Below are 24,237 nucleotides of genomic sequence, written 5' to 3'. Positions count from 1 at the left end.
GCGGGGCAAGCTGCTGATCCGGGTCAGCCGTAACGCGCCAGCACCGGGCACGGAGCCTGAGGGATGAGACAGACAAACCCCCACACCCAAAGCTGCATCCCTACCACGGACAAAAGGCAAGATCTGAGGCGTGGAGGTGCACAGAAAGCCACACGCAGAGGTGAAAACAGAAATCTGGGCATGGAGGCAGCAGGAGGTTGCCAAGACCCGGCCCCCCCGAGATGCCAGCGGCTCAGCCCGCAGCCAGGGCCTACCTTGACGTAGTGATCCTTGGAGCCTGTCACCACCAGGTCGTGGTTGCTCGCCGTCTGGTTTACCGTGAGACACATCACAGGCCCGATGTGGCCGCTCAGCTTCCCGACGGGCTGCAGCCTACAGAGACCAGGGGCTGGGGTCAGATCTCCCAAAAAGCTCCCCCAAAAGCCCCTCCCAGGCACAGACCCCCAAGCAGGGGAAGGTCCCTTTGGGGAGGGGGCTTGTGAGCAGGGCACCCCAATTCCTAGTGATGCCAGGGGAGCCTTGGGGCATGCAGCAAGGGCTCAGCAAGCCGGTGTCCACCTGGGAAGGGGGCGACGGCACAGCCTGGGGGGCTGCTGCTCATCCCCCACATCTTCCCCCCTTCTCCTGCGCTCACACCCCGAGTAGCCCCATTGCTGCTCATCACCCCTTGGGTCCCGAAAGCCTTTATTCCAGGCAACTTCCACTGCTAACGAGGCTTTCCCTTTCCCTGGGGGGTCCTTTTGGGTATCTCTGAGCAGACAGCATCCCCTCGGCATCAGCGAGCCGTCCTGCCCTCACCTGCTCAGCTCCCAGATGCGGACGGAGTTACCGGTGGCGGCGTAGAGCGTGGTGCCGGTGGGGTTGAGCGCGATCTGGTTGATCTGGTGCTCCCCCTGCACACTGGTGACAGTGCGGGTGGTGGTCCCGGCGCACGCGTCCCCAGAGATCACCTGGCCAGAAGATCTAGGGGTGGAGGATGAAGCACAGTCAGGGACCAGAGGCAGATATCGGGGCCCCACCGCGGAACCCAACGGGGCTGATGGGTTTGGGATGCCACAGACGGTCCCACATTGGGAAAGACCCTACAGGTATCATCGACTGTCTGGCCACCATGGGACCAGCCCCACCTCCAAGAGGGTCCCCTCTGTCCTTGCACCCCAGCCTGCGGGACCCCAGGGGGTCCTGGGACCAGCTTCTGCCAAGCCAGAGATGCCCCCGGTACCTTAGGACCCCCCTGGGATCCCCCCCCCCACTACGTACGTGAGGGTGCGGATGCAGCGGGCTGAGTCGCGGATGTCCCACACCTTGATGTACGAGGTGGACACGGTGAACACCAGCCCCGTGTGGCTGCAGTACTTGATGGACACCACGTTGTTCGGGTGTCCCTTGAGGGAGGCGATTTCCTGCCCCGTCACCAGGTTCCACATCTTGCAGCTCCGGTCTGCGGGAGGACGAACGTGCCCATGGGGTGGGCATCAGGTGGGGGTCTCCCAAGGGGCATGGACCACTCCCCTTGCCGAGCACAGCCCCCACGGACCCCCCCCCCAGGGCAAAGGAGCCAACCTGGGCGGCACAAGCTCGATGCTGAGGGCAGGAGAGTGGCTCAGGAGGAAGCATCCCCGCAGTGCCCAGCACGTCACCCACTCCCCCGTGCCGAGCTGCTCACAAGCCAGCATCCTCCTCGCCCCCTCACACACCTTTGGAGCCCGTGAAAAGCAGCTCATCGGTGGCATCCAGGCAGAGCACGGGCTTGGTGTGTCCTTCCGCCACGGAGACGCATTGCAGCGGGGCCGTCCGGGCGTTCTTGGTGCCTCCCACCGGGTTGATGACGCCCCTTGCATGGGAAAAGAAAGGAGAAGCGTGGTGGGGTGCGTGTGCGTGCAGAAGGGCACCACACGTCCCAGGGGCACGGGGCAGCACGAGCTGCCTCACCCCAAGCATCTTCCACTGCCTGGCAGGGCGATGGGCCCCCTGTCCGAACTCAGCACATTGAAGGAAATGTCTTTATGGAAACCCTAGAAATCTCCCCACTGCCTGATGTCCCCGTCCCGGTGCCCCAGGCTGGGAGAGGGGGTGGCCGGCAGCCTCCGCTCCGCTGCTGAGCCTCTCGAGCCCGGCCAGCAGCGAGCTGAGGAACCAGGAGACCCAGCTCATCGTCCCTCAGGGCAGACAGGGGACAAACTGCACCCTGTCCAGCCTGAAGCTCTGCCATAAATAAACGTTTCAGGATGCTAATATCCAGCGCCCCGCTTCCTTACAGGCTGCCAGGGCTCTGCTCCTTTTAAAACCTCAAGGTTTTAAAACCTTTGTGCCCAGCATCCCCGTGGCAGTGGCTGTGGGAGCCCTGCACGCACCCACTGCTGGCTCCGAGCCCGAGGGGACCTGTCCCTGCCAAACCCCCCTCCACGGGACACCCACAGGCACGCATGACCTGGCTCGTCCCTCTGGGGACACAGCACATCAGGGGTGCTCGGGGCGCTGAGGTCCGACAACCCTACACAGCTACAGCCCTATCCTGCACAGCGACCAACAGCTCCTCCCCTCTGCCATCCCAAAACACGGCCCCGAGCTGCGCTGATCTCTTCTTACGGGCAGGGAAACTGAGGCACAAGCCTGGGGAAGGGCAGGCCCGGGGCCACAGAAGGCTCGCATTAGTCAGGATGGCTGCAGGCTCGTTAATCGGGGTTTGGAAATCACACAGGCACGATCTTCCTTTCTCAATTAGCAGGTGCAACCACGCTCTAATTAAACAGCTCTCCCCCGACCCCTAGTGTCTGTGCCGGCCTCGAGGTGACAAAGTGGGTGGAAACCCCAACTCCCCAGGGCGAGAGGTTATCAGGGGGCTTCGCTGCCTCGCTGCAAAGCACCCAAGGTGACAAAGTGTCTGGTGTCACCCCTCCAGCACCTATGGGTGCTCAGGGCAGGGTGCTGGAGAGCTGCTACTCCTAAAAGGTGAGGGAAAGGTGGTCCTGGTGCTGGGAAACCCCCCCAGCAGGCAGGAGGCGGCACCGGGACAAGCCCAGGAGCACCCTCGCCCCCAGGGTGAAGAGCTCTGCCCCAGAGCCCGGTGCTGGAGATGCACGGCCAGGCACGGGGAGATGTTTCCCGGGAAGCCGCTTGCAAGAAAAACCATGCCGGCAGCGTGCAGGACGGGGCTCGCCCCCCTTCCCCAGCACCACGCAGTCCTGCTGGAGAGCCGGGGGACGGGACGGGACACGGGGGGCATCATGCTGACAGCCCACCGCAGGTGGCACAGAGCATGCTGCCACTGCTACGCAGGCGGCGTCCGGAGGTGAGGCCGGAGCAGGACGGGATCGGAGGTCCCAACCCGGGGGACGGCACCGTGCTGAGAGGGGACAGCATGGGGACAGCACGGGGACAGCACGCACGGGCTGGGAGACGGGGCAGAGCAGCGAGGTGCAGGCAGAGCATGCAGGGACAGGGGAGAGCGACCTCAGGAGAGAGAGAAAGAGAGAAGGAGAGGAGGGAGGGGTAATAAATAGAAAGTTGTCTATACCTCAGCACCTCCGAGACAGAGGAATCGCTGTCATCAGACCTAGGGGCAGAAAATTAGCAGGATTACGGGAGAGAAAACCCAGACTAGAAGAGGCAGCAGAGGAGTCAGAGGTGGAGGATTGTTATTGCATCCAAGCCAGCGCAGGACGTAGAGGAGGAGGAGGGGAGAGAAGGAGAAAGAGAAGCACACACGGAGAGGGCAGAGGAGCAGGAGGGCAGTGAGGGTCGGACAGATCTCCGTCAGGACACGGCGCTGCCGGCAGCGCTCCGAGACGTGGGCGGCACCGGTGGGTCCGTGCCAGCCTGTGGGCTTCCTGCGAGCCCCCAGCCCGCCTCCCCCCATCCTGCTCCACCGTCTCGGCCACCAGTCCGTGCCCGGCACCGCTGCGCCTCCAGGTTCAGCCTGGGAGCTCCTGCAAGCGGCCAGCCTGGAGGGGACAAAAATCCCTCAGGGCCCTGGCACAGCACCTCCTCCCTCCTGCAGAGGAGCAGCCGAGGACAAAACGGTGGCAGGAGGCTGGCTGGAGCCCACCCAGGTGCTGCGCTCCCGCGCCCCGCCGTGGGACCCGGTAGGTGCCTCCGGTGTCACGGCACGGGTCCGCGCCGCGCAGCCCCCCCCCGTAACACCCGCACTCACTTGTCCAAGGCCGACCCCTGGCTCTGGTTGCTCGTGAGCCGAGAGAAGACGTTGCGGTCGTTGCGCGGGCGGGTGGGGGGGGACGAGGGGGGCGTGAAGCCGACGTCTGGAGGCCTGAGGCAGGAAGGATTAGAGGGACGCGTGATTTGGGGACTACTCATCCGGCACCTGCCAAACTCCTCTTCCTCATACCGGCACCCCAGGACCCGGTGAGCTTTTCTCCTGGTTTGTCCGGGCCACCTGGCCTCCCCCTGCCCCAGTCCCTGGCTCCCGAGCTCACCTGGCGGGTTGCCCACGGTCGTAGGATTTCCTCCGTGTGAGCGGCGACGTGTCCGAGACGCGAGATTGTCTGGGGCTAGGGAAAGCAGAACGGCACGGTAGGTGCCTGCTCTCCTCCCCATCGGCTCCGTGCTGAGCCCCTTGTCCTCCCCCGGCAGAGCAAAAGGGGAAGGGGGCTGCCCTGGTGTCCCCACCACCCTATCAGAGTCATCTGGTGGGCACGGACACTTCTGGCAACCCAAGAAGCCTCCATGAAGGACGGGAAGCCAGGGCAGCACGAGGGGGTCCTTCTGGAGAGACCCACCGCTGCTTGCTGCGGGAAAGCCCGGATGGATGCAGGCTTTGGCTCGCCCTCGTTGCGCTGCCACAGGGCACAGCTTCCCCCCCACCGGCCCCAACCTCCGTGAGCCCCCCGCCGCCCCAAGAGCCAGCACCCCCTGCTCACAAAGTGCTTCCTCGCGTGGGCAGGCTGACGGTGCGCGACACCTTCTCCTTGTAATACGGGTCTCGGATGGAGAAGCTGATCCCGTCCTCCTTGATCTCCATGAGGGACGCCAAGGACTTGGTGATGTTCTTGGTGGAGATGTCCAGCGTGGGTCCCAGGCATTCAGCTGACACCGCCTTCATCTGCCCGGAGAGCTTGGGCTCTCCCTAGAGCACGACACGGGGCTCAGGGGAGGTGCAGGGCCAGCAGCTCGCGCCCCACCGGCCGCAGGAGGATGACTGCCCAGTTTTCCATACAGATCTGACAGCCTGCACAGGGCAGTGGGCTTCCCTCCACTTTATCCCACAAAGGATCTAGCACAGGGAATCCTCCTGGTGCCCACCCAACCTGGAAGCCATCAGCTGTGCTCGATGTTTCCCCCAGTACCCCGGGGGACCGCAGAACCAGGAGAGCCGGACGGCTCCTTGCCGAGAGCTGACCCCGTCCAGAGCCCAGCCGTACCCCAAGGCTGGCTCCCCGAGGGCCAGGCAGCGGAGCAAACCTCAAAGCCGAGCCCCACGGCCCTATAAACAACGCCTCCCTCCATCCCTCCTCCCACAGCTGGTGACAGAAAGGCCAACTCACCTTGAACTTGAAGTCATCCTGGCTTGCTGAGCCCTTCATGGTGAAAGACTGGGAGAAGCTGCGAGGAGAAGGTGGCAGAGATGGATCTTCAGGGCCGAAGCCCTTTTGGAGAGGCTGCTGCAGCCCCCCAAAACCCCTGAGGTCCCCCCCACTCCCCAGCTCCCTCTCTCCAAAGAACAACCCCATCTTCACTTGGGGTCTATGGGATGTCTGCGCTCTCCAAGGGCTAAGGGCCACAGGAAAGCTTAGGTGGGGACTTCTTCAACAAAACCTACCCGTGAGAGGCCCTGGACATCCCACCCCACGGGGCTGGGTGCTCACCTCCCATCCGAGGCCAGGCTGAATTCGGAGACCTCCTCGTCCGTGCTGGTGTAGCCGTTCTCTGCGTACAAGGGAGAAGGCACATGAGTGGTGTGAGGGGGGCCACATCCCATCATGTCCCACCAGAACGGCACCCGGGGCACGTTGATGCCAGTGGTGGCACCTCCGGGTGCTCCCTGGCACCGGAGGCCTGGCCTCACCCCATGGGGAGGACCCTGACCCTAAAGGGGGACGCTGGGCTCAGGCCCACCTTGCTGGACGTTGTGGATCAGCGCCTGCAGCTCGGGGTGCGACTCGGCCTTCTCCCGCAGGGCGTCCAGGATGAGGTGGTTCTGCGAGGAGCCGGTCACGTCCGTCTGCCTCAGGCGCCCCTCCAGCAGCCGGATCTGGGCCTCCTTCTGTGCCACCTGCAGCCCCTGGAGGACGGAAAGCCACGCCGACCTCAGCATCACGCTGCCTGGGAGGAGCCCCCAGGTGGGGATGAGACCCCAAGGCGGCGGCGCGGCACCCGCACCTTGTCGATGGATGCCTTCAGGAAGTTGTCCAGCAGGAGCCGGGCTTCGGCCAGGGAGCAGGAGCTGATCACCACCGAGGTGTCCGTGGAGTCCAGCTCCTCCTGGAAGGGGAGGAGAGGGGAACGGGATGGGACCAGGGAGCATCGCAGCAGGGCAGGGTCAGGCAGCGTGGGCACCATGGGTGGCACAGGTACCGCGGATGGCACGGGCATCACAGGTCCTGCACCAGCACCACCCGGTCCTGGCTCGTGCCACAGTCAGGGACCGTGTGGCACAGCCAGGGACAGGCTGGGGACAGCGCAGAGCCTCAGCCCAGGCTACAGCCGCTAGAGGGTGCGAGGAGCCACGCATCCCTCCGTTGTGTCCGGTGCCAAAACCGGACACGGGAACCCATGGGGTTTCTCGGGGAAAAAAAAAGCTGGGCTTCCCAGGCATTTTCCAGCATCCCACAAATGTTTGCAGGCTCCCATGGAGACCAGAAACCGGCAGCCCCGTGGGAAGGCTGCGGCTTTCCCATGTCCTGGGGCAGGATGCTCTGGGATGCCCGGGTTTCTTCCCCAGCCTGGTCTTCCCCCCTCGCCTCCCGGGGACGCTCCCACTCTCTCCGTGCCCACCTTGGTCTCCTCGATCTGCATGATGGTAGCCTGGCAGTCGGAAATGCTGTCGTTGATGTAGTCGATGTTGGCCCCCAGCACCTCGATCTCCTCGTTCAGCTCCTGCAGCCCCTTCTGCTCCTTGGGGCTCTCCGCCTGCAGCTTCGCCCTCTTGCCCAGCAGCGCCTCCTGCAGCAGCGCCAGCTCCTCGCGTTTCTGGGGGAAAAAAAAGAGGGAGTTTGGCACTGCTGGCACGGCCACCCCCCCATCCCTAAACCCACCACCCTCACCTTGATGAGCCGCTCCATGTCGGCCTCCAGGTTGACGATGGTCATCCTCTGCATCACGATGTCGAAGATGCGCCGCTCCAGGGACTGCCACTTGAGGCGGGCGGCCTTGCTGAAGGTCTGGCTCGACCCCTTCTTGGGGAACTTCTTCCTGCAGCATGAGGGGACCAGAGGCACGTGGCTGCACCGCGTCTGGAAAGCTGTGCTTCCCCCAGAAGGATGCCCAGGCTCTGGCTGCGTCGCTTCTGGATCGCCCAGCTCCGCCACCACCCATCCCTGCTCTCACTAACACAGCCCGTGCCTCGCGTTGGAGGTTTGCCTCCAGCCAAACACACAATAAAAAGCCTCCAGCCCCTGCCACCAGCCTAAAACCAGACATAGGAGCCCCGGGACGCCTCGCCACCCATCCACACAGCCCCTGCCCTGACCTGGGTGGCCGAGCCCCGTTGGCGGAGGGCGAGGGGTCTCCCAGAAAGTTGTTGATTTTCCGATTCCACTGGCGCACGATGCTGGAGACAGAGCGGGCGCCGGACTCGGGCTCGGAGGAGGTGGTGCTGGCCGAGACCTCTGCGCCCGAGTCCAGCATGGGCGGCTTCTGGCTCGTCCTGCCCGCCACCCGGTCCGACATGGGCTTGGCGAGGCGGCGCAGTGCCGAGACCTGCCCAGAAGAGGGGACGAGGGTGTCAGATGGGCGTCCCCAACCCAAGCCTGTCGCCAACTCCCTCGGCTCCCCCAGAGGGCCAAGAGCAGAGCTCTGGAGCCCCGAAGCCATTCGCACAGCCCTGCAGACAGCAGGCAGCTTTGTCCCTTCGCCCTCACAGCCCTTTTTCTCAGCTCAGCTGCCCCAGGAGATGGGCAGTTCGGTTCCTCCACCGTCTGCAACCCTCTCCCACCAGGCCACCCGCAGCTATAAACCCCCTCCCACCCTTTGGGGGTCCCACTCCCGGCCAGCACCGTCCAAGTGATGCAGTGTCGCTGAGCCACAGCTTGGCCCAGACCCCCCCAGAGACGCACCCCCCCCCCCCCCCTCACCTCCTGGGTTTTCCTCCGCAGCACGATTTCCTGCTGCCGCTTCTGAGACTCCAGAGCCCGGATCTGGAACTGCACGAGAAAGACAGACTTGGCTCCTGATGGGGAAAGGAAAGCCGCCCGGACCCCCCAGCGACGGCCACAACCCCCCCCCCCATCACCTCGAGCAGTTGCTTTGGCACGAGCAGGGTCACTCCTGATTCTATCAGTGAGCAGGTTTCCAGCCTCAGGGCTGGTTTTGGTGGCACAATCCCCCCCCGGAGCGTGGTGGGGAGCTCACAGCATCTCCAACCATCGCACCGGGAGATGCAGGAAGCCCCCGGGAGTTATTCCTCCAGGTGAGCCCTGCTGGGGGCTAGCAGCCCCTAAAGAGGCCATGGGGACAGCAGGGACCTCCGAGCATCACCAGCTGATATTTACGAGCATCTTGGGGTGCCACAGCAGCGCAAACACCCCCCCGGCACCGGGACACACAGAAGGGCCAGCTCCTCACCTCCTGGCGCCGCTGCTCCTTCTTGAGCTGCGCGATCTCCCGGTTCCTCTTGGTCTCCGCCAGCCGCCTCCGCTGCTGCTCCTCCCGCATCTGCTTCATCAGCGCAACCTGGGGAGGGAAAAACGCCGGCACGGCGTGGGCACCCGGCGCTCCCAGCAGCCAGGGTGACCCCCCCCCGGGACCAAAACCATCCCTTCTGCCTCGAGCAGGGCAGGGATTCAGGCTGGTCCCACGGAAGCCTCCCCGAGGCTGGTCCCGAGGGGTGCCCTCCCTGCCCCGCTGTGCCCGGGTACCTTCGCCTTCTTCATCTCGGCCACCTCGGCCTGCAGCTTCCTCAGCTCGCGCTCGTAGCGGGACTGGTTCTTGAGCAGGCGAGCGTGCTCCTTCTGGGCCGCCTGCAGCTTCTGCAGGTCCCGGTTCATCTCCTTCAGCCGCTTCTCGTAGTCGGCCTTGATCTTGTTGGCTTTCTCCTCCGTGTAGCACTCCATGGTGCCTGGGGGAGCGCGGAGAGGGTTTTGCAAGGGGTCGCTGCGCCCTGCCTGCCTTGCCGGAGCTTTCTCTCAACCCGCAGGGGCTGGGGTCTGTATGGGGTACCCGAGGGGGTGACGGATCGGGGGCTGAGCACAGGATGAGGGCTGTGGGTTGCACCACAAGCGCTGGGCTGGGAGGAGCTGTGAGTCTGGGCCTTCAGCCACGCGCAGCCTGCTTGGCTGGTGCCAGCCCGCTGAGCCTAGCACCAGCCACACCACAAGGTTTTGGGGTCCCCACGTGCCCCGCAGCACCTCGGCTCACCCAGGAAGGGGCGTATGGGATTAGAAGGGGCTTTGCTTCCCCCTCCTCTCCAGCATCAGTGGGACCAGGAGCTCTCCAGCTCCCGTGGCGAGACGCGCACGGCCTTGGGGTCCCGGGGCAGTGAAACTGTGCCGGAGCCAGCAGCTGCATGGATGCACTGACCCCGAGCCAGGTACTCAGAAAGGGGGGGGGACGGGGACCCAACGCAAAGGAATAGGGCCCCTGGGGGAGGCGGCTCTCACTGAGGTTCTGCAGGACCCGGTCCCGCTCCAGCTGCGTGTCCCGGATCTTGTTCTGCAGCAGGATCAGCTTCTCCTCGTACTGGTGCTTGAGGGTCTGCAGGCGCCGCTGGCTGTTCTCCAGCTCATCGATCAGCTTCTGCTTGATCTCGATCTCGCAGGTCAGATCCGCCAGGTCGGCCTGGAAATTCACGGCTGGAGGCCGGGGGGGAGCAGTCAGGCCAGGAGGGACGGGGACAGCATCACCCCCAGAGAGCAAGGAAGGAGCAGGGGGAGCTGATGGACCAGGGCACGTTGCTGGGGAGTGGCAGCACCCTACGAGCCTCTGATACCCCTTGTAGCACCCCTGGGGCATCTCCAAGCAAGAGAGGAGGTGGCCGGGGGTCCCCGTGGACTCCCCCTTCCCAGAACCGGAGCTCAGTGCCAGCAGACACCAGCACATGCACCCCCCTGCTCCGGGCTGCACGCGTAGCTCGGCGCTTTACCCTTCTCCTCCGCATCCGAGTCCGAGTCCACCAGGCTCTCTTCACTGCCCGAGTCCTCGTCTTCATCCTCACGCCCATCCTCTTCCTCGCAGCCGCTCTCGTCCTGTTCCTCCTCCTCCTCCTAAGAGACGAGTGCCTGACCTCAGCTTGCAGCGTGGCCCTGCCCTTCTCTCTGCGCTCTCCCCCCTCCTCCAAACCTGAGCTCACCCCGCAGAAACCAGCCGCAGCCCCTGCTGTGGGGCTCAGCCTCTTCCCAGGGGGCTGCAGCATCATTTCTGGACCCCCCCACCCCATGGTGAGGAGCAGCTCCGTGCCCCATCCATCCCTGCAGCACCGCATCCCCCAAATCTCCTTCACCTACCTCTACACGAAGTCCCCGACCCCCCCAGCCTCCTTGCGAGGCCAGGCTGGGCTCAGTCCCCCTCCCACGGGGGGCTACGACAGCCCTCCATAACCAACCCCCCCTCGGCACAAACACAAAGCCCCCCTTCACCTCTTCTCCCTCGTTCTCGTCCGTCTCCTCCCCGTTATCCTGCAGCTTCGGCCGCTTCTTGAACGCCTCCTTCTCGGGGCTGGGGGAGAGCAAGGGGGGGCTGCTGGGTCCCAGCAAGGGGCAACACCGGGACGGGTCCCACGGGGCGCCCCCCTGCCTCCCTTTGGGAAAATCAGCCCCTAGGTGTCCACGGTGGGTGAAAAGGAGACCGAGGATGCGGCAGTGCCGGGGGGGGGGGGGGACCCAGGTGCCCAGGTTTTATCTGGGTAGCTTTGGGAAGGATAGGGGAGCCCCAGGAGGGATGGCAGCCTCGCCAGCATCACACGGCAGCTGCCCTCACCTTTTCCTCCGCTGCCTCCTCTCCTTCTTTTTCAGGCGCTCCAGGTCCTGCTTGGCCCGGCGCAGGACGTCGGACGCCTCCGTCTCAGCGGGGACAGCCAAGCCGGGCACCGGGGATGAGCCCACGGAGTAGGGGGGCCGGGCAGAGACGCGCGAGAGGCTGCGCCGCAAGGACTCGTTCATGGATTCGCTCTCCAGGAGTTTGGTCCTGGGGGAAGGCAGAGACAGGACGCGGTCAAAGGGGGGGGGGACATCCCACCGTCCCCAGGGTTTGGGACGCCAACCCAGAAGGTTGGGATGCTGCAGACAGGGAGCACCCCGGGGTCACCGATGGACCCGGGTCTGGGGGCCAGCAGCCCCTGAGGAACACTGGGGACCCCCACCAGCATCTCCCCCATCCATCGACAGCCACACAAAGGACGATGCTGGCCAGAGCAGCACCAAGGCAGCCCCACTGGTCTCAGCTGCTGCCCCATTGGGGTCTAGGAGCCATCCCAACGATGCTGGGGGCACGGAGCTGAGAGCAGCGGGCTCGGACCCTACAACAGCACCCACCAGCCCGGGGACCTGGGTGAGCCGAGAGACCCGGTGCCTGGCTCACCTCAGCTCTTCGATCTCCCGGATGTAATTCTGGATGAGGGCGCCGATAGCTTCGTTACCGTCCCCTGGAGGAGGAGCAGAGGCTCGGGTGGGTCACGGGAAGAGCCGTGGCACGGTCCCAACCCAGCCCCGAGGCGCCCAGCCTCACCTGCCTTGGCCAGCATGAGGTTGGCCTCCTGGCTCATGAGGTGGGTGACCCTGCTGTTGATGGCATCGATGGCCTCCTGCATGGCCTTCACCCGCATGCGCAGGGCGCTGTTCTCCTTCTGCAGCATGGCGTTCTCGCGGAAAAGGTCACTGTAGCCCTCCGAGCCGTCCTCCCCGATGACCCGCTTGCCCTGCGGGGACAGGGGGCAGCCCCTGAGCGCGGGGTGCGCCGGGACACGGGCACCCACCCACATCCAGCGCAGGGGAAGGGAAAAAAACTAAGGACCAGGAAGGCCTGAACCCAACGGGCAGAGGGTGAGAGATGCTCCAAGGCTTTGCTCTGCCTCGGCATCCCCACGAGACTTGCCCGTGGCAGGGCAGGAGCTGAGCCCTCGGTCTCCTGAGCCTCCCAGGCTCGAGCTGCCGGTCCAACCTCCTGCCCCGGGGGAGCATCGGGCAGGCATCAGCTTGGCAGTCGTCACCAGCAATGCCAAAGCACCAGCCTTATTGTTTCTCAGTGCCATGCCACTTCCCCAACACCCCAGTGCCACCAAGACACAGCAGAACAGAGCTCGGCTGGCTGGTGGGACACAGTTCTTGGGGGAAAGGGCTGGAGACAACCGGGGTATCCTCGGGGAGGGGGCACAGTGGGCAGGAGGGTCTTGCTTGCTAAAATCACCCCGATGCAAGCACGAGGAGGCTCCCTGCTCCTGGCTCCGTCTCAACCCACAGCCTTTGCTCGGGCGCTCACCGCCTTGTACTCCATCAGCTCCATCTGCAGGCGGGCGATCTCGGCCCGCAGGGCGCTGATCTGCTGGCTGGTCTTGTCCTGGTTCACCACCACCTTGTTCTTGATGTTGCGAGCCCGGTTGGCGTACTTGAGGGTGTTCAGGGTCTCCATGAAGTCGCGGTCGGAGGGGCTGACGCAGGCGATCATGATGGTTTGGCTGGGGGAGGCGAGGGTCGCAGTCAGGGGAGGTTTCCCCCATTTGGCACACGGGATGCAGCCGAGGCCACGTGCCTCCAGACACCCGTCCCAGCCCCTCTGAGTTTTGTGAACGAGGAATGAACCGGGTTCAGCTCCCCCTCGGGTCAGAGCACCAGCAGGATGCGTCCGTCCCATCAGGCAGCACGGAGCAAAACCAGAGCAGGCACCGGGCTCACTGAGGGAGGGGGAAAGGGAGCAGTGCCCCCACAGCAGGCAGGGAACCCAGGCTGCCCCGTGCTGGGCACTGCCTCCTGCTGTGTCCCGGGTCCACCCGGGACCAGCCCATTCCACCAGAGCTGCCCCCTTGCACCTGGTGCTCACAAGCAGCTGAGGTGTCCCCACCTGCAGCGTCTCGCTCTGCCTGCCAGGAGGCACCCACCCCACAGCAGGCAACCCACAACGTCTTTGAGTCCCGAAATACCTCCCCCAAGCCCCACGGACCCTCATTCCGTTTGCAGAGGGACAGCCCCATACCTGTTGCCCCCGAGAGAATCCTGCAGCAGGCGGGTGAGCTTGGAGTCCCGGTAGGGCACGTGCACCACTTTCTTGCTCTGGTCTCCCAGGGCACTGATGACGTTCCCCAGGGCCAGCTGCCAACACAGAGGGAAGCCCCCGCCCCAAATTCAGCCCCTGCTGGGAACACAGCCGCCCCACGGCCGGCATTTGGGGCCTGGGGTGCGTGCTGTGGGGTGCCAGAGCCGGAGGCTTCCCTGGCCAGGCTCAGCATTCGCCCCCCTCCCCGGGACGCGCCTCCCTCCGATGTGCAGCAAGGAGCAACACTGAACCTCGGCGTGGGTTTTAAGCTCAAATGAGCAGACCTCGAGCTTTTGGGGGCTTGCACCCTTGTGCCCAGCTGGACCCCCACCCCACACCCTCAGCAGTAAAGCCGTGCCCTCACCGCTGCTGTTTAGGGTCACGGATAATCCAGGGCCAAGTGGCAGAACCCACAGCAGAGAGAACAGCAACTCAGCAGCTCGGAGCAGCCCCAAGCAGAACCTAAAGGTGTCCCAGGGCCCCCCACAGCCCCCGTCTCCCCCTGCCCCTTTGCTCGTCCAGGGCCGTACCAGCCCGCAGTTGATGGAGATGCCTTCCTTCGCCCTCTCGCCGGTAGCACCCGTTCGTTTCAGCCTCTCCGAGCCCGCCAGGTCAACGAAATGGAACTTGGCCGTGAGGGTCTCGTACTCGGTGGTGGGCTGGGCTCCGTCCAGGAGACCGCTCACCTCCCCGTTCACCTGCAGCCAGGCACATGCAGAGGGGTCACCGCCACGACCCCCGAGCAGCCAGAAACCCTCTCGGCCACATTCAGCCACCAGCAAAGCCCTGAGCACCCACCCTCAGCACTCAGCCCCTCGAGGATCGGGGGAGAGGATCCCAACAGCAACTTGCTGTGGGTCACCCTGCCCGGAACGGGGCTGCTCATCTCCCGTTAAATGTTAATAATTGCAATAACAGGAGAGAAGCAAAACAAAAACCCAGCTCTCTTTGCAAGACTTTAAACCCCTGCCTCTTTCCAGGAACCCCCACGCAGAGCTAAGGCGGGGGGGGGGGGGGGGAACAGGCTCCCCAGCCCCCCCGTGTCTCACCAGCTCCGGGCGGGCGCAGACCCTCATCTGGCACAGGTGGATGGTGAAGATGGCATGGGAGCGGGAGCTCTGCACGTTCATCTGGGTGCTGGCAGTGGTGCGGGAAAGAGCCCCCTGCTTCAGGCACTGGATCAGCTGCAACGACGCACGGCAGAGAGGAAACGAAACCTTGGAGCACCCTTTTAGAGATTTAGGACAGCACCCCTCGGCAGCCCCGACCTCCCCCTGCACCACCCTGGGGCTGCTCTGCTCTGTCCCTCCTCGCCTTGCTCCCCACGTAGAGCATCCCTGGCTGCGACCCCTCTTCTGCAGCCCCCCCGGGGGCCGAACCCACCTCGTCCTGCGAGCTGATGAGCCGCGACGTGACGCCGGTGGTGTAGATGCTCCCGCTGGCGTCCTCGTGGATTTTGATGTTGGATTTGCGGTGGCGCGCATCCGGGTCGCGGGCGCTGTCAAACAGGTCCAGGATCTCCTCGTTGTAGAGCTGAACGGGGTGAAAGCGGGCAGGGGGGTGAGTAACGGTGAGCAGGAGGCTGCTGGAGCCTGGCACGGGGGGGGGCTGGAGGTGCTGCCCTGTGCCCTTCTGCTGCTGCAGTCCCAGAGCTAGGACGGGCTGCGCAGGAGAGCTGGGGGTGCAGGCACGTAGACGCATGCGTGTGCGCACAGGGAAGGATGACCAGGAGAGCTGGCGTGCATACAAGTGTAGGAGAGGATGCACAAAGGATGCACAAACATGTAGAGGAGGTGGTGCATGGGTAAGCTTGGATCTAGGTGTACACGTGCCCAGAAGGGATGGGGTGAAGGGGGACGCGCGCCCCGGCCACACAAGCAGCAGAGCCCCAATCCCACCACGGGTCCCGAGGTCAACTCCACCGGGTGGAAGGGGACACGGCGGGCCAAGGGAGTGCCAGACAAGCAGGGACAACCCCAAGGACTCAGAGCTGACAGCAGTCAAACACCTCAAATAGGAGCGAGAGAGCCCAGAGCACCCCAAATCTCCTGGGGACCAAGGCACGAGCTCCCATCCCTGGGGGGAGCTCCCAAGGAAACGCCACCCCAGTTTGTGGCCATCGTGAGACCAACAGCACCTGGGTGCTTTGAGCCTCCTGCGTGCCGTCACAGCTCCAAGAGCCCAGGACAAGGCAAAGGGACCCCCCCCAGGGTGCCGCCCCAGCCTTGCTGTCACCCACCTCCAGGAACTGGGCGCTGACTTTGAACTCGGGTGCCGCCACGCCTTGGCTCTGTGCCGCCCGCTTGCGCTCCTCGATGCCGCTGAAGAGGTGGCCGATGGCCCGCGGGATGATGCCCTGCTCGTCCTCGGAGATGTTCATGTCGAAGCCCGTCCCCATGGTGTACGTCTTCCCAGCGCCTGTCTGCGAAGGGGCCGCAATGGGGGGTGCTGCTTGGGTCCTCGATGCCCCCTGCGCCCACACCACCCCGGGCTCCCCAAACGCCCCAAGGCCCCCACACATGCCCCAGCTGTGTCTCCCCCTTCTCCCACCCCAGGCCAGCCCCTGCCCCAGCTCCCACCCAGCCCAGGGCCATCTCTGTCCCCTCTGCGCCCAGGACCTTTAACACCTTTGCCTTCCCCTAACCTCTGCAGGCGCCAGTGGCTCAGGAGAGCCCAAAGCCCACGACGGAGCCCAAGAAGAGGGCAAAGCAGGTACCTGGCCGTACGCCAGCACGGTGGCATTATAGCCCTCGAAGCAGCCTTCGATGAGCTTGCCCACACACGTCGTGTAGATCTGCTCCTGCCACGTGTCCAGGTCGAAGACAAAGTCGTAGGTGAAGGCTTTGTCCTTCCCCAGCAGCACCTGGGGCTCGCCGGGCGTCACGGAGGTGCAGATGTGACATCCCTCGATCTTCTCTTTGGACAGCTGGGGACGGATCCTGCAGGAGGAGGAAGAGGCTGAGGACAGCCTCGGGGCTCACCCCGCTGCCTGCTCCTGGGGACACCACCGTGCCCCACGCTGGAGCCGTGGCTGCTCCAGGCAGGTGACAGCAGTGCCACCGCTCGCGGTACGGAGCGCACAGCTCACAACAGCTTCCCTTGCTCCAACAGCTGAATAAAGCCCAGTCTCCCACTCCCACACCAGTTTATTCGCCATGTCCCCAGCCAGGCAGCAAGCCCCGGGCTGCAGGTAGACACCGATCAATTCCTCGAAGCAGCCTGGAGCGCCAAGGCACGGGCATGCCGAGGGACAGCCAGCTGCAACGTGAGCGCACCCGCTCAAAAGGCAGCGAGATCAAACTGCACTTAGAAAAGCGAAAAAATTAAAAGTGCAAAATGAAATGCAAAGCGCAAAACCCGACGAGACGGTGCCAGCGCCAAAACCACCGACTGGAACCAACCCTCCGCCCAGCCCGGTGCCTGCCCCGGGCTGCAGACGGGACCAGGGCAGCTCCGGCAGCGGGCACGACCGACCCGCCGCGTCCCCACCCGCTGCATCCAACCGCCCCAAACCCTTCGGGTGCGCCGCAGGCACCGCACCGACGCGGATCTGCTGCACGACAGGCGCCAGGGCGGTGCAGCAGCTCCGCGTTTCGGGGGAAGCGGCGGCTGCGGGAAGCTGCCAGGTCCCCGGGGACTTGCGGAGAAAGAAGGGAACGCGGAGCCAAGCGCCCTGGCAAGCGGCTCTCATTAGAGCTAATGACTGCAGAGCTCCTCTCCCTTGGTGCTTCATCAACGAGGCTATTAATTCCTCCCGAGCCCGCAGCGCCCGCAGCGGAGGCTTTGCGGGACGGGGGGCTCACCGGGAGGGCTGGGGGCAGGCGAGGGAGAGCTGGGTGGGGGCAAAACCCCCGTGGCGTGGGAGGCGGGTGGGCTGCGAGGCTGCGCAGCAGGCGCGTGGGAACAGCGCGATGTGTCCGCGGGTATATTTAGCTCAGCAGCCACAATAGAAAGCAGCTTCTGATGTGCTCAGCCCGAGACTCGCTGCCGTCGCCTTCCCAGGGGCCCACCCTCCTCCAGGAAAACGAACCCCAGTTTTAATTACTTTTTTTTTTTTCTTTTTTTTCACCCAGATGAAGCGCTCCCCATCCCCAGGCTTGCACGGCGACAGCGTCCCCCAGGGACGGGCAGAGGAACAAACTGGAACCAGGGCACTTCTGGAAACTTTTCCCTCTCCAAGAAAAATCAGAGCAGGGCTTTCAGCAAAATCCTTCGTTCTTTTTTTAATCGTACCACTTGGGTACACCCCGGGGAGCTGCTGCAGACAGCAAATATCAGCCCCCCCCCATTACAAGAGCGGAGCAGAGGGCAGGGATGAGCACAACGAGCGCCAGCAGACACGGACGGGGGACGCGGCTGTCACCCGGTGTCGGGAGATTTATGTGGCCACCAAGACTCACCACGAAGGTTTCCCCAGGCCAGTGCCACCGTCCCTGCTCCCAGGCGTTGGGCAGCCCCAGCTCTCTGCCCCTCGGGGGGTCTCAGCCCAGCCCAGCCCTCCCGGGCGGGCATCGCCACACCAGGCACTGGGTGTAGAGGCACGAGACCTTCTCCTCCCAAGCCCTAGGGACCTGCAGAGCTGGCACAGGCTCTCCCCTCGGCCCTACTCTCAGCCCCACCAGGTGCTGCCGGGGGAGCCGGCAGCTTTTTGCCTTGCCCTGCCTCAGTTTCTTTCCTCTACAACACAGAGCAGCAACTGTGGGGTGCATGAGGTCACCGCCCGGGTGCGCTCTGCCTCTCCTTGGCCCTGCCCTATTGAAGAGGATGCTCACCGCGTCCCCTCCGCCCAGCAGAACTGGGGGGGTGCCAGCAGGGCCCACCCTACAGGCTGATGGAGCTGCTCCCTCGCCTGCAATCCCAGCAGTGGGACACAGCCCCACCAGCCCAGGCAGCTTGTGCCCAGCACCGTGCCCAGCACCGTGCCCAGCACAGAGCCGAACGTGCCAGGATGCCCTGCCCCAAGAGGCTGGGACAAGCACAGAGAGCAGAGCCCGGCTGATCCCGGTGCAGGCTCCTCCAGCTTTTTGGCTGTCCCCTTGGCTGTCCCCGGCTGCTTCGGTGCAAAGCCACCAGCGTGGGGAGGACACAAACTGCCCTGGGGCCACCAGGACGCCACCAGCCCCATCTCCCTCGTGCCCACGCTGATAAACCGAGGCACGAGGCGCAGGGATGGCTGCAGACGGATGCGCAGACAGAGGAAGGCACAGGCAAGGGGGGGAGATTCCCGAACCAGCTCCTTCCCAAACCAGCAGCACTCACCGAGGGGATGACAGGCGGCACGGCAGGAGCCTGCCTGCTCCGGCATCGGCACGCACACCCCGCAGCACGAGCGGCGCGATGCCAGGGAAAGCCCGCATCCGCGCAGGGGACACAAGGGGACACAAAGGCTCAGCGGCGGCGCGGAGGGGAGCCTCTCTGAGCTCTCTCCTCCCCTTTCCTGCCGGGCTGGCAGGCTGTGAAAGCGCCCGTCTCCATGGCTCAGCTGCCAGGGCGACCGAGCATCTGGGGAGGAAGCGGAGAAGCGGGGAGCGGGTCCCGCACCCCGAGGGGCAGGGAGCGCCGCGGAGCGCCCCGCGGCACGCACAAAGCTCGGGTTGTTCGGTGCCAGGCTGGGAGCCAAGCGCTGGGCAGGCAGCACGAGGCTGCCGGCTCCCACGGGCAGCCCTCGGGGCTCCCTCCGGCCCCGGGGCAGGAGCTGACCCTGCGGGGAGCCCCCCCCCCCAGCACCTCCAGCCTTGCAGCCAGCGGGGTGGGCTTCGGTGCAACGGGAAGGGATCCGACCTCCCCCAGAGCCATCCCGCAGCATCACCCACTTCCAACCAGGGCTGTCCCAGCCCTTGGCACTCCCCAGCAAGGCCAAGCACACGTCCACTCGCCACCACTTCCCAGCCCAGGGCAGCTGCTTCAGACTGGGGGTGCAGGCAGCCCCCCCCAGCGCCTGCTGGGCACCCAGGGGCCATCGCTCTGTCTGCCCCTGCCTCTCGCTGCCTGTTAGAGCCGCACGACCGCAGGCTGCCAGGCATTGCCCCGGTGCAGCGGGGAGCTCCCACCTCTCCGAGGCGGATCTGGCAGGCAGCCCTGGCTGCGAGGGCTGGCGCAGGGTGGAGCTGGCAGCCCCGGGGCCAGCCGAGCAGCCTCCGATGTACCTGCACAGACAGCGCCGGGCGAGCCCGGGCAGTGCCTGGCTCCGCTCCCCACGGTGCCTGCGGTCCCCCGGCTCCCATCCCCGCTCCCCACAGCGCCCACATCGCTCCCATCCCCGCTCCCAGGCTCTCTCCGGCCTCCCCAGCATCAGACCCACAGGAGCATCCACTGCGCAGCCCAGACTTGCACGGGAGACCCTCTGCTCCCCCCCCTCCCCAAAAACTTTGCTCACGTCAACCCCAAAGGTGCCCTCCATGCTTTGCTGCTGCCCCGTGACCCCCCCCCCCCAGCAGCATAGGGCAGCCAGGAGGAGAGCACAGAGCGTCCCTAATATCCTGCTGTGCCCTTCCCCAAAGACACCCTAGGGGTCAGGGAGCCCCCATGCACAGCACACCTAACAGTGCTGGCACAAGGTCCGGCCTGCCCGTGCCCACCAGCAGCCCCCCAAGTAGATCGGAGCAACCCCCCCCCAGTTTTCCCACATCCCCAGGCCAGCACAGAAAGCCTCGGGCTGCCCAAGGCTCCCCCCGGGGACCTGCCCCCGTCCCCAGAGGACGAGCCCCCAGCCCAGCACGGGGCCCCAGAGGGCTCTCACGTGCCCAGAGCCGGCTGGCGGCACACAGGTTGCTCCGGACCCAAATCAAGACAAAGTTGAGCATTTAATTACCGCGGCAGGGAAGCAGCTCCGCAATCAGAGAAAATTGAATAAGGCTCCCCTGGGACTGCCAGGTCTGGTCGGAAAACACTTAGATTAAGAGATATAGCAGGGCATTTCCTAGCGGGAGCCAGCACAACACGGGCGAGCGCTGGGCTCAGCCTGCCTCCGTGCCGGCTGAGCACCGAGGGCACAGCAATGCTCCCTGCCAGGTCCCTATGGGGCAAACCCCGCTGCTTTCAACCCCAGAGCCCTCCGGGCCTCCTAATCCTCCTGCTCCAGGCTTTCCCAGGCTTAGGGAAACCTTTAAATCAGGCCTTGGCAGCCGCCGTGTGTTGCTCATTAGCTCTGGCAGGAGCACACCGGCCCCGAGCCGCGCCATCTGCTCCACACCGAGACCCACCAAGGGCCAGGGGACGCGCAGCCTGCACGGGGACCCGGCACCCAGGAGACCCCAGCCCAAGGCTGCAGGCAGGGCTCGGCAGGGCTCAGGGGGAGCAGGGGATCGCGTTTTTCCCAACGCATCGCCTGGAGGGCAGTGGGAGCACCGAGTTTGCAATGCCTCTGGGCTCCTCCTTCTCCATCCCCAAAGCAGCTGGGGTTCCCAAAGGCTCCACGCTGGACCTGCCTGGGGGAAGGGCTGGGAGATGCCACGAGGATGTTTCTGGATGGCAGACCCAGGGCAGTCACACACGAAGGGGTGCAGGGCCCCAAAACCCTGGGGTGGGCAGCGCAAGGAGCGCACGTGAAGCGACCAAGGCGCAGGGCACCGCGCAGCCCCGTTCGCTCCAAGCACACGGGAACGGCACGGGCACGCTGCGAAGCCACCGAAACCACCAGGTGCAAAGCTGGGCCCACGCTGGGGATGGCAACAGGCTCCTTACGCCCCTGTATCCCTCCTGGGAAGGTCCAGCATGAAATATGGACGAGCAGAGGCTGCAGCCCCACAGCCCGGGGGATGCCCTACTGCTAACTCGGGCTGGGAGCGTCCTTGCTCAGAGGGAGGACGGCCGCCCTCATGCCCCTGGGGGATTTTCTCTGCCCCATTCCCCTCCAGCACAAGCAAAAAGCCGGCTGCGCCCATGCAGGTGGCACATGCCTCGGTCACCCAGGGGCTCCGCTAGGAGGGGAAGGGGTTGCAGACCCAGAGCCCACCCTAAATAGCCCCGAGCACGGGGTGATGGGCACAACACCGCCCATCACCCCATGGGCGTGGGGTCCCGACTGCGGCAAGGCCCCGTTGGTGGGGGCAGGAGGACACCGATGAAACCTTTCGCCCCCCCCCAGGAGGGCTGGGCTGGCACAGCGCTGCCCCAGGACACGTCGGCACCAGTCTCCGGGCTGTACCCAGGGTGCTGGTGGCACCATGAAAACAAACCCTGAGCTTGGGGAGGGGGACGGAGCACCAAGCAACCCCCCCCGGCACCCACCGAGCCCTGGGCACGAAGTGCAGCCAGGCAGGAACGCCCCCGGGGGGGGGGTTACACAAGTTACAGGGCCAAGCTCAGCTCTCCACGCGATCCAGCACGCCCCGAGCCCGCCGGCTGTTTAACCCAGCAGCTGGGGACTGTTTTGACAGCCTCCAGCAGGAAAAAAATCCTCCTGGGACCACCAGGGCAAGCCCCCGCAGCAGGAACAGCACAACACCGGGGGGGGGCCGGGGCAGGCCCCTCGATTAGCACGGGCTCGGTGGGGGTATCGCCTTCCCTCCCTGGGGCCGGGGCCGTGTTCCTGACAGCTTTGTTTGGAGCTTCACCTCCCGCAAACCGCTCTCAGTCAGAGCCTCACCTCCTGTCCCCCCCCCGGTTTCGCTCCAGGTGCAGGAAAGGCACCGAGAGCCCCCGGTTCCTGGCGCTTCGTGGCATCAAGCATTTAAATCCCGTAGGGCGCAGGCACCAAAAGCCCCTGGGAGCTGCGGGCTGCGACGTCCCCGCGCTGAGCCGCCGTGCGCAGCCCCGCTCCCCTCGCGCCGCCGCCGTTTCCAGCCCCTCTCGAACATTTCCGCTGTAAAACCCAGCGGGCGCACGCCTGATTGAGGCCAGGCACGGAAAAACCCCCCTCTCGCTCACACACCTGGCCCCGGCGCTGCCCCCAAGCATGCCCCCCCCCCCCCACCTGAACCCCGCTCGGGGCGGGGATGGAAACGCGCACGGCAGCGGGACGGGGATGCCCTGCACGGAGGCAGAGGATGGGGGAAGATGGCTCAGGGTCCCTGCGGCTGCAGCAGCTTCCCAAAATGCTGCCCCCCCCCAACACAGGTCTCGGAGCTTGGATCCCACTCGCTAAGGAGGCTCCCAGTCCCTGCAGATGGGAGAAACACCCCAAAAGGGATGGGGAAAAGGGATGTCCCGGTGCTGGGCAGTGCCATGACACCGGGGAGGGCTGTCCCGCTGTCACCCTGGGAGCCAGGCACATCCCCAGGCAGCGGGGTGGGTTTGTCTCGCCCGCCCCCTGCCCAAACTGCCCCCCCCCCCCCCCCCATAAAGCCCCACGAGCAGAATCAGCCTAACACCAGCCAGCCCCATGGCGTCCCAGAGCGGCGTGGGATGAAAGGGACCTTACGGACCCTTGAAGGGACACCTTCAACCAAAAAAAACCCCGGGACCGTACCAAAGGGCTCAGAGCCACGGCAGCACCACGAGGGCAGCGAGCACTGGGGACCAGGCTGTGCCACCCATCGCGGTGCCACCGCCCTCGGGTGCCACCACCGTGACACAGCTCAGGCCGATGCCACCTCCCCACCTGGACCCAAAACCAGCCCCGGGAGGAGCCAGCCCCCACGGCCCCTGCCCTTTTGGTTCAAAAGGGGCGCAACCACGCCGCCTCCTCGGCACCCGTCCCCGGTCCCGCAGGCTTCGTGCGAGCGGAAACCACCCCAGCGAGCGGCGGAGCCCCAGGCACGGCGGCAGGATGCTTTGCCCCCCGTGGTCGCACCAAGCCGAGCCCCCCCCCCGGGCACGCCACGACGGCTGCGTGATGCTGAGCATCCCGCCCTGCCTCCCGGGCACGGGGTGGGAGCAGTTCCCAGGGCAGCACCCAGCCAGCGCCCGGGCTGCCGGCGCAGGGGCACGGAGCATCTCGGCGGGAGCGTTTGTGAGAGCAGCGGAGGACTGGAGGTTGCGGAGTTTAAATAAACTTGAAATCCGACTCAACTTCCTTCCCCAATTTCACAAGCTCTGCTTCCTGAGTCTCGGCAGCCGGCCGGGCGCGCTGGGGTGCCGCAGGCAGCTCCGGCACGGGGGGGGTGCTGCTTTCCCCCCTGATGAACACCACGTCTGGGTGGCTGGAAAGGGCTCTTGGGGAGCATTTCTGCAGCCAGCCCGGCTTCTCAGACCTCCCCCCCCCAGCCAAGGAGTCACACAGCCTCCGGGTTCCCGCGCACCACCGGCCCTCCCTGACACAGCAAAACCACGCGTGCAGCGGGGCCGGGCGCCAGCACCCACAAGCAGCCCCGGAGCCCTGCTCCCCCCGCAGCACCCCCGGCTCGCCGAGGCTGCCGGAGCCCACCATGAGCCCCGGTGCCACACACAGGGGGGGCCCCGAGCCCGGCCAGACGCTCTGCGGGGAGCTGCAGCGAGCTGCTGTGCAGCAACCATGCTGAAGGTCACCTGCGGAAGGAACGGGGGGGTTGTTGCCTCCCCGGGGTTGCTGAGCGAGCACCCGAGGTTTTGAGGTCGCCCCGCTCAGCACCGCGGTGGCTGGCGGCAGCTGAACGCGGTGCTGCGGCGCACGGCACCCGGCTCAGCCCCTCGCTTCCTTCCCCGGCGCCGTCCGCCAGAGCCGGCGAGCTCCGACGGGCCCACGAAGCGACCCGGCGGGCTCGGCACCGGGGAAGGCAGACCCTGGCTGTGGGGCAGGAGCCAGCCAGCCCCCCAGGAGCGCAGGGTGGGTCCCTGCCCCAGGTAGACGCTGGCCGCGGGGCCGGGAGCACCCCCAGGCCTGCGTTTCTCGCTGCTGGCGGCGGCGCTGCAGCAGGCATCAGCCATTTCGCTCGTGGCGCACAGGAAGCCCAAAAAAAACCACCCCCGTGCCCTAAATAACCCCCCCCCTCGGCACCCAGCTCCACGCGGCCCCAGTGCCAA

The 24,237-nt window shown here is 65.5% G+C and overlaps 1 protein-coding gene across 4 annotated transcripts in view; it reads right to left on the bottom strand.

Annotated features, from left to right (window-relative positions):
- Positions 1-24,237, bottom strand: part of KIF21B (kinesin family member 21B) — a 34,490-nt gene that overhangs the window by 7,313 nt on the left and 2,940 nt on the right. For 2 of the 4 annotated variants that reach the window (XR_010826549.1, XM_066982921.1), the window contains exons 2-32: positions 16,073-16,295; positions 15,596-15,778; positions 14,740-14,889; positions 14,406-14,540; positions 13,887-14,054; positions 13,297-13,412; positions 12,586-12,781; positions 11,836-12,025; positions 11,689-11,752; positions 11,089-11,295; positions 10,749-10,827; positions 10,256-10,376; positions 9,774-9,965; positions 9,033-9,232; positions 8,740-8,847; positions 8,250-8,318; positions 7,646-7,875; positions 7,221-7,368; positions 6,952-7,146; positions 6,337-6,438; positions 6,073-6,238; positions 5,823-5,883; positions 5,502-5,559; positions 4,878-5,083; positions 4,434-4,508; positions 4,154-4,267; positions 3,518-3,556; positions 1,698-1,834; positions 1,261-1,441; positions 799-963; positions 255-372 (exon numbers count right to left, since the gene is read on the bottom strand). Coding sequence is in view for 2 of the 4 variants with exons in the window: in XM_066982921.1 (XP_066839022.1) it covers positions 255-372; positions 799-963; positions 1,261-1,441; positions 1,698-1,834; positions 3,518-3,556; positions 4,154-4,267; positions 4,434-4,508; positions 4,878-5,083; positions 5,502-5,559; positions 5,823-5,883; positions 6,073-6,238; positions 6,337-6,438; positions 6,952-7,146; positions 7,221-7,368; positions 7,646-7,875; positions 8,250-8,318; positions 8,740-8,847; positions 9,033-9,232; positions 9,774-9,965; positions 10,256-10,376; positions 10,749-10,827; positions 11,089-11,295; positions 11,689-11,752; positions 11,836-12,025; positions 12,586-12,781; positions 13,297-13,412; positions 13,887-14,054; positions 14,406-14,540; positions 14,740-14,889; positions 15,596-15,778; positions 16,073-16,295 (4,396 nt within the window). In the remaining 2 variants the exon portion in view is untranslated. The remainder of the gene's footprint in view (positions 1-254; positions 373-798; positions 964-1,260; positions 1,442-1,697; positions 1,835-3,517; positions 3,557-4,153; positions 4,268-4,433; positions 4,509-4,877; positions 5,084-5,501; positions 5,560-5,822; positions 5,884-6,072; positions 6,239-6,336; positions 6,439-6,951; positions 7,147-7,220; positions 7,369-7,645; positions 7,876-8,249; positions 8,319-8,739; positions 8,848-9,032; positions 9,233-9,773; positions 9,966-10,255; positions 10,377-10,748; positions 10,828-11,088; positions 11,296-11,688; positions 11,753-11,835; positions 12,026-12,585; positions 12,782-13,296; positions 13,413-13,886; positions 14,055-14,405; positions 14,541-14,739; positions 14,890-15,595; positions 15,779-16,072; positions 16,296-24,237) is intronic. The other 2 variants (XR_010826550.1, XM_066982922.1) reach the window with 1 other exon arrangement.

The sequence above is a fragment of the Anser cygnoides genome, chromosome 25 (assembly GCF_040182565.1).
Source record: "Anser cygnoides isolate HZ-2024a breed goose chromosome 25, Taihu_goose_T2T_genome, whole genome shotgun sequence".
Lineage (NCBI taxonomy): Eukaryota > Metazoa > Chordata > Aves > Anseriformes > Anatidae > Anser > Anser cygnoides.
This window is presented reverse-complemented; position numbering and strand designations above follow the sequence as displayed.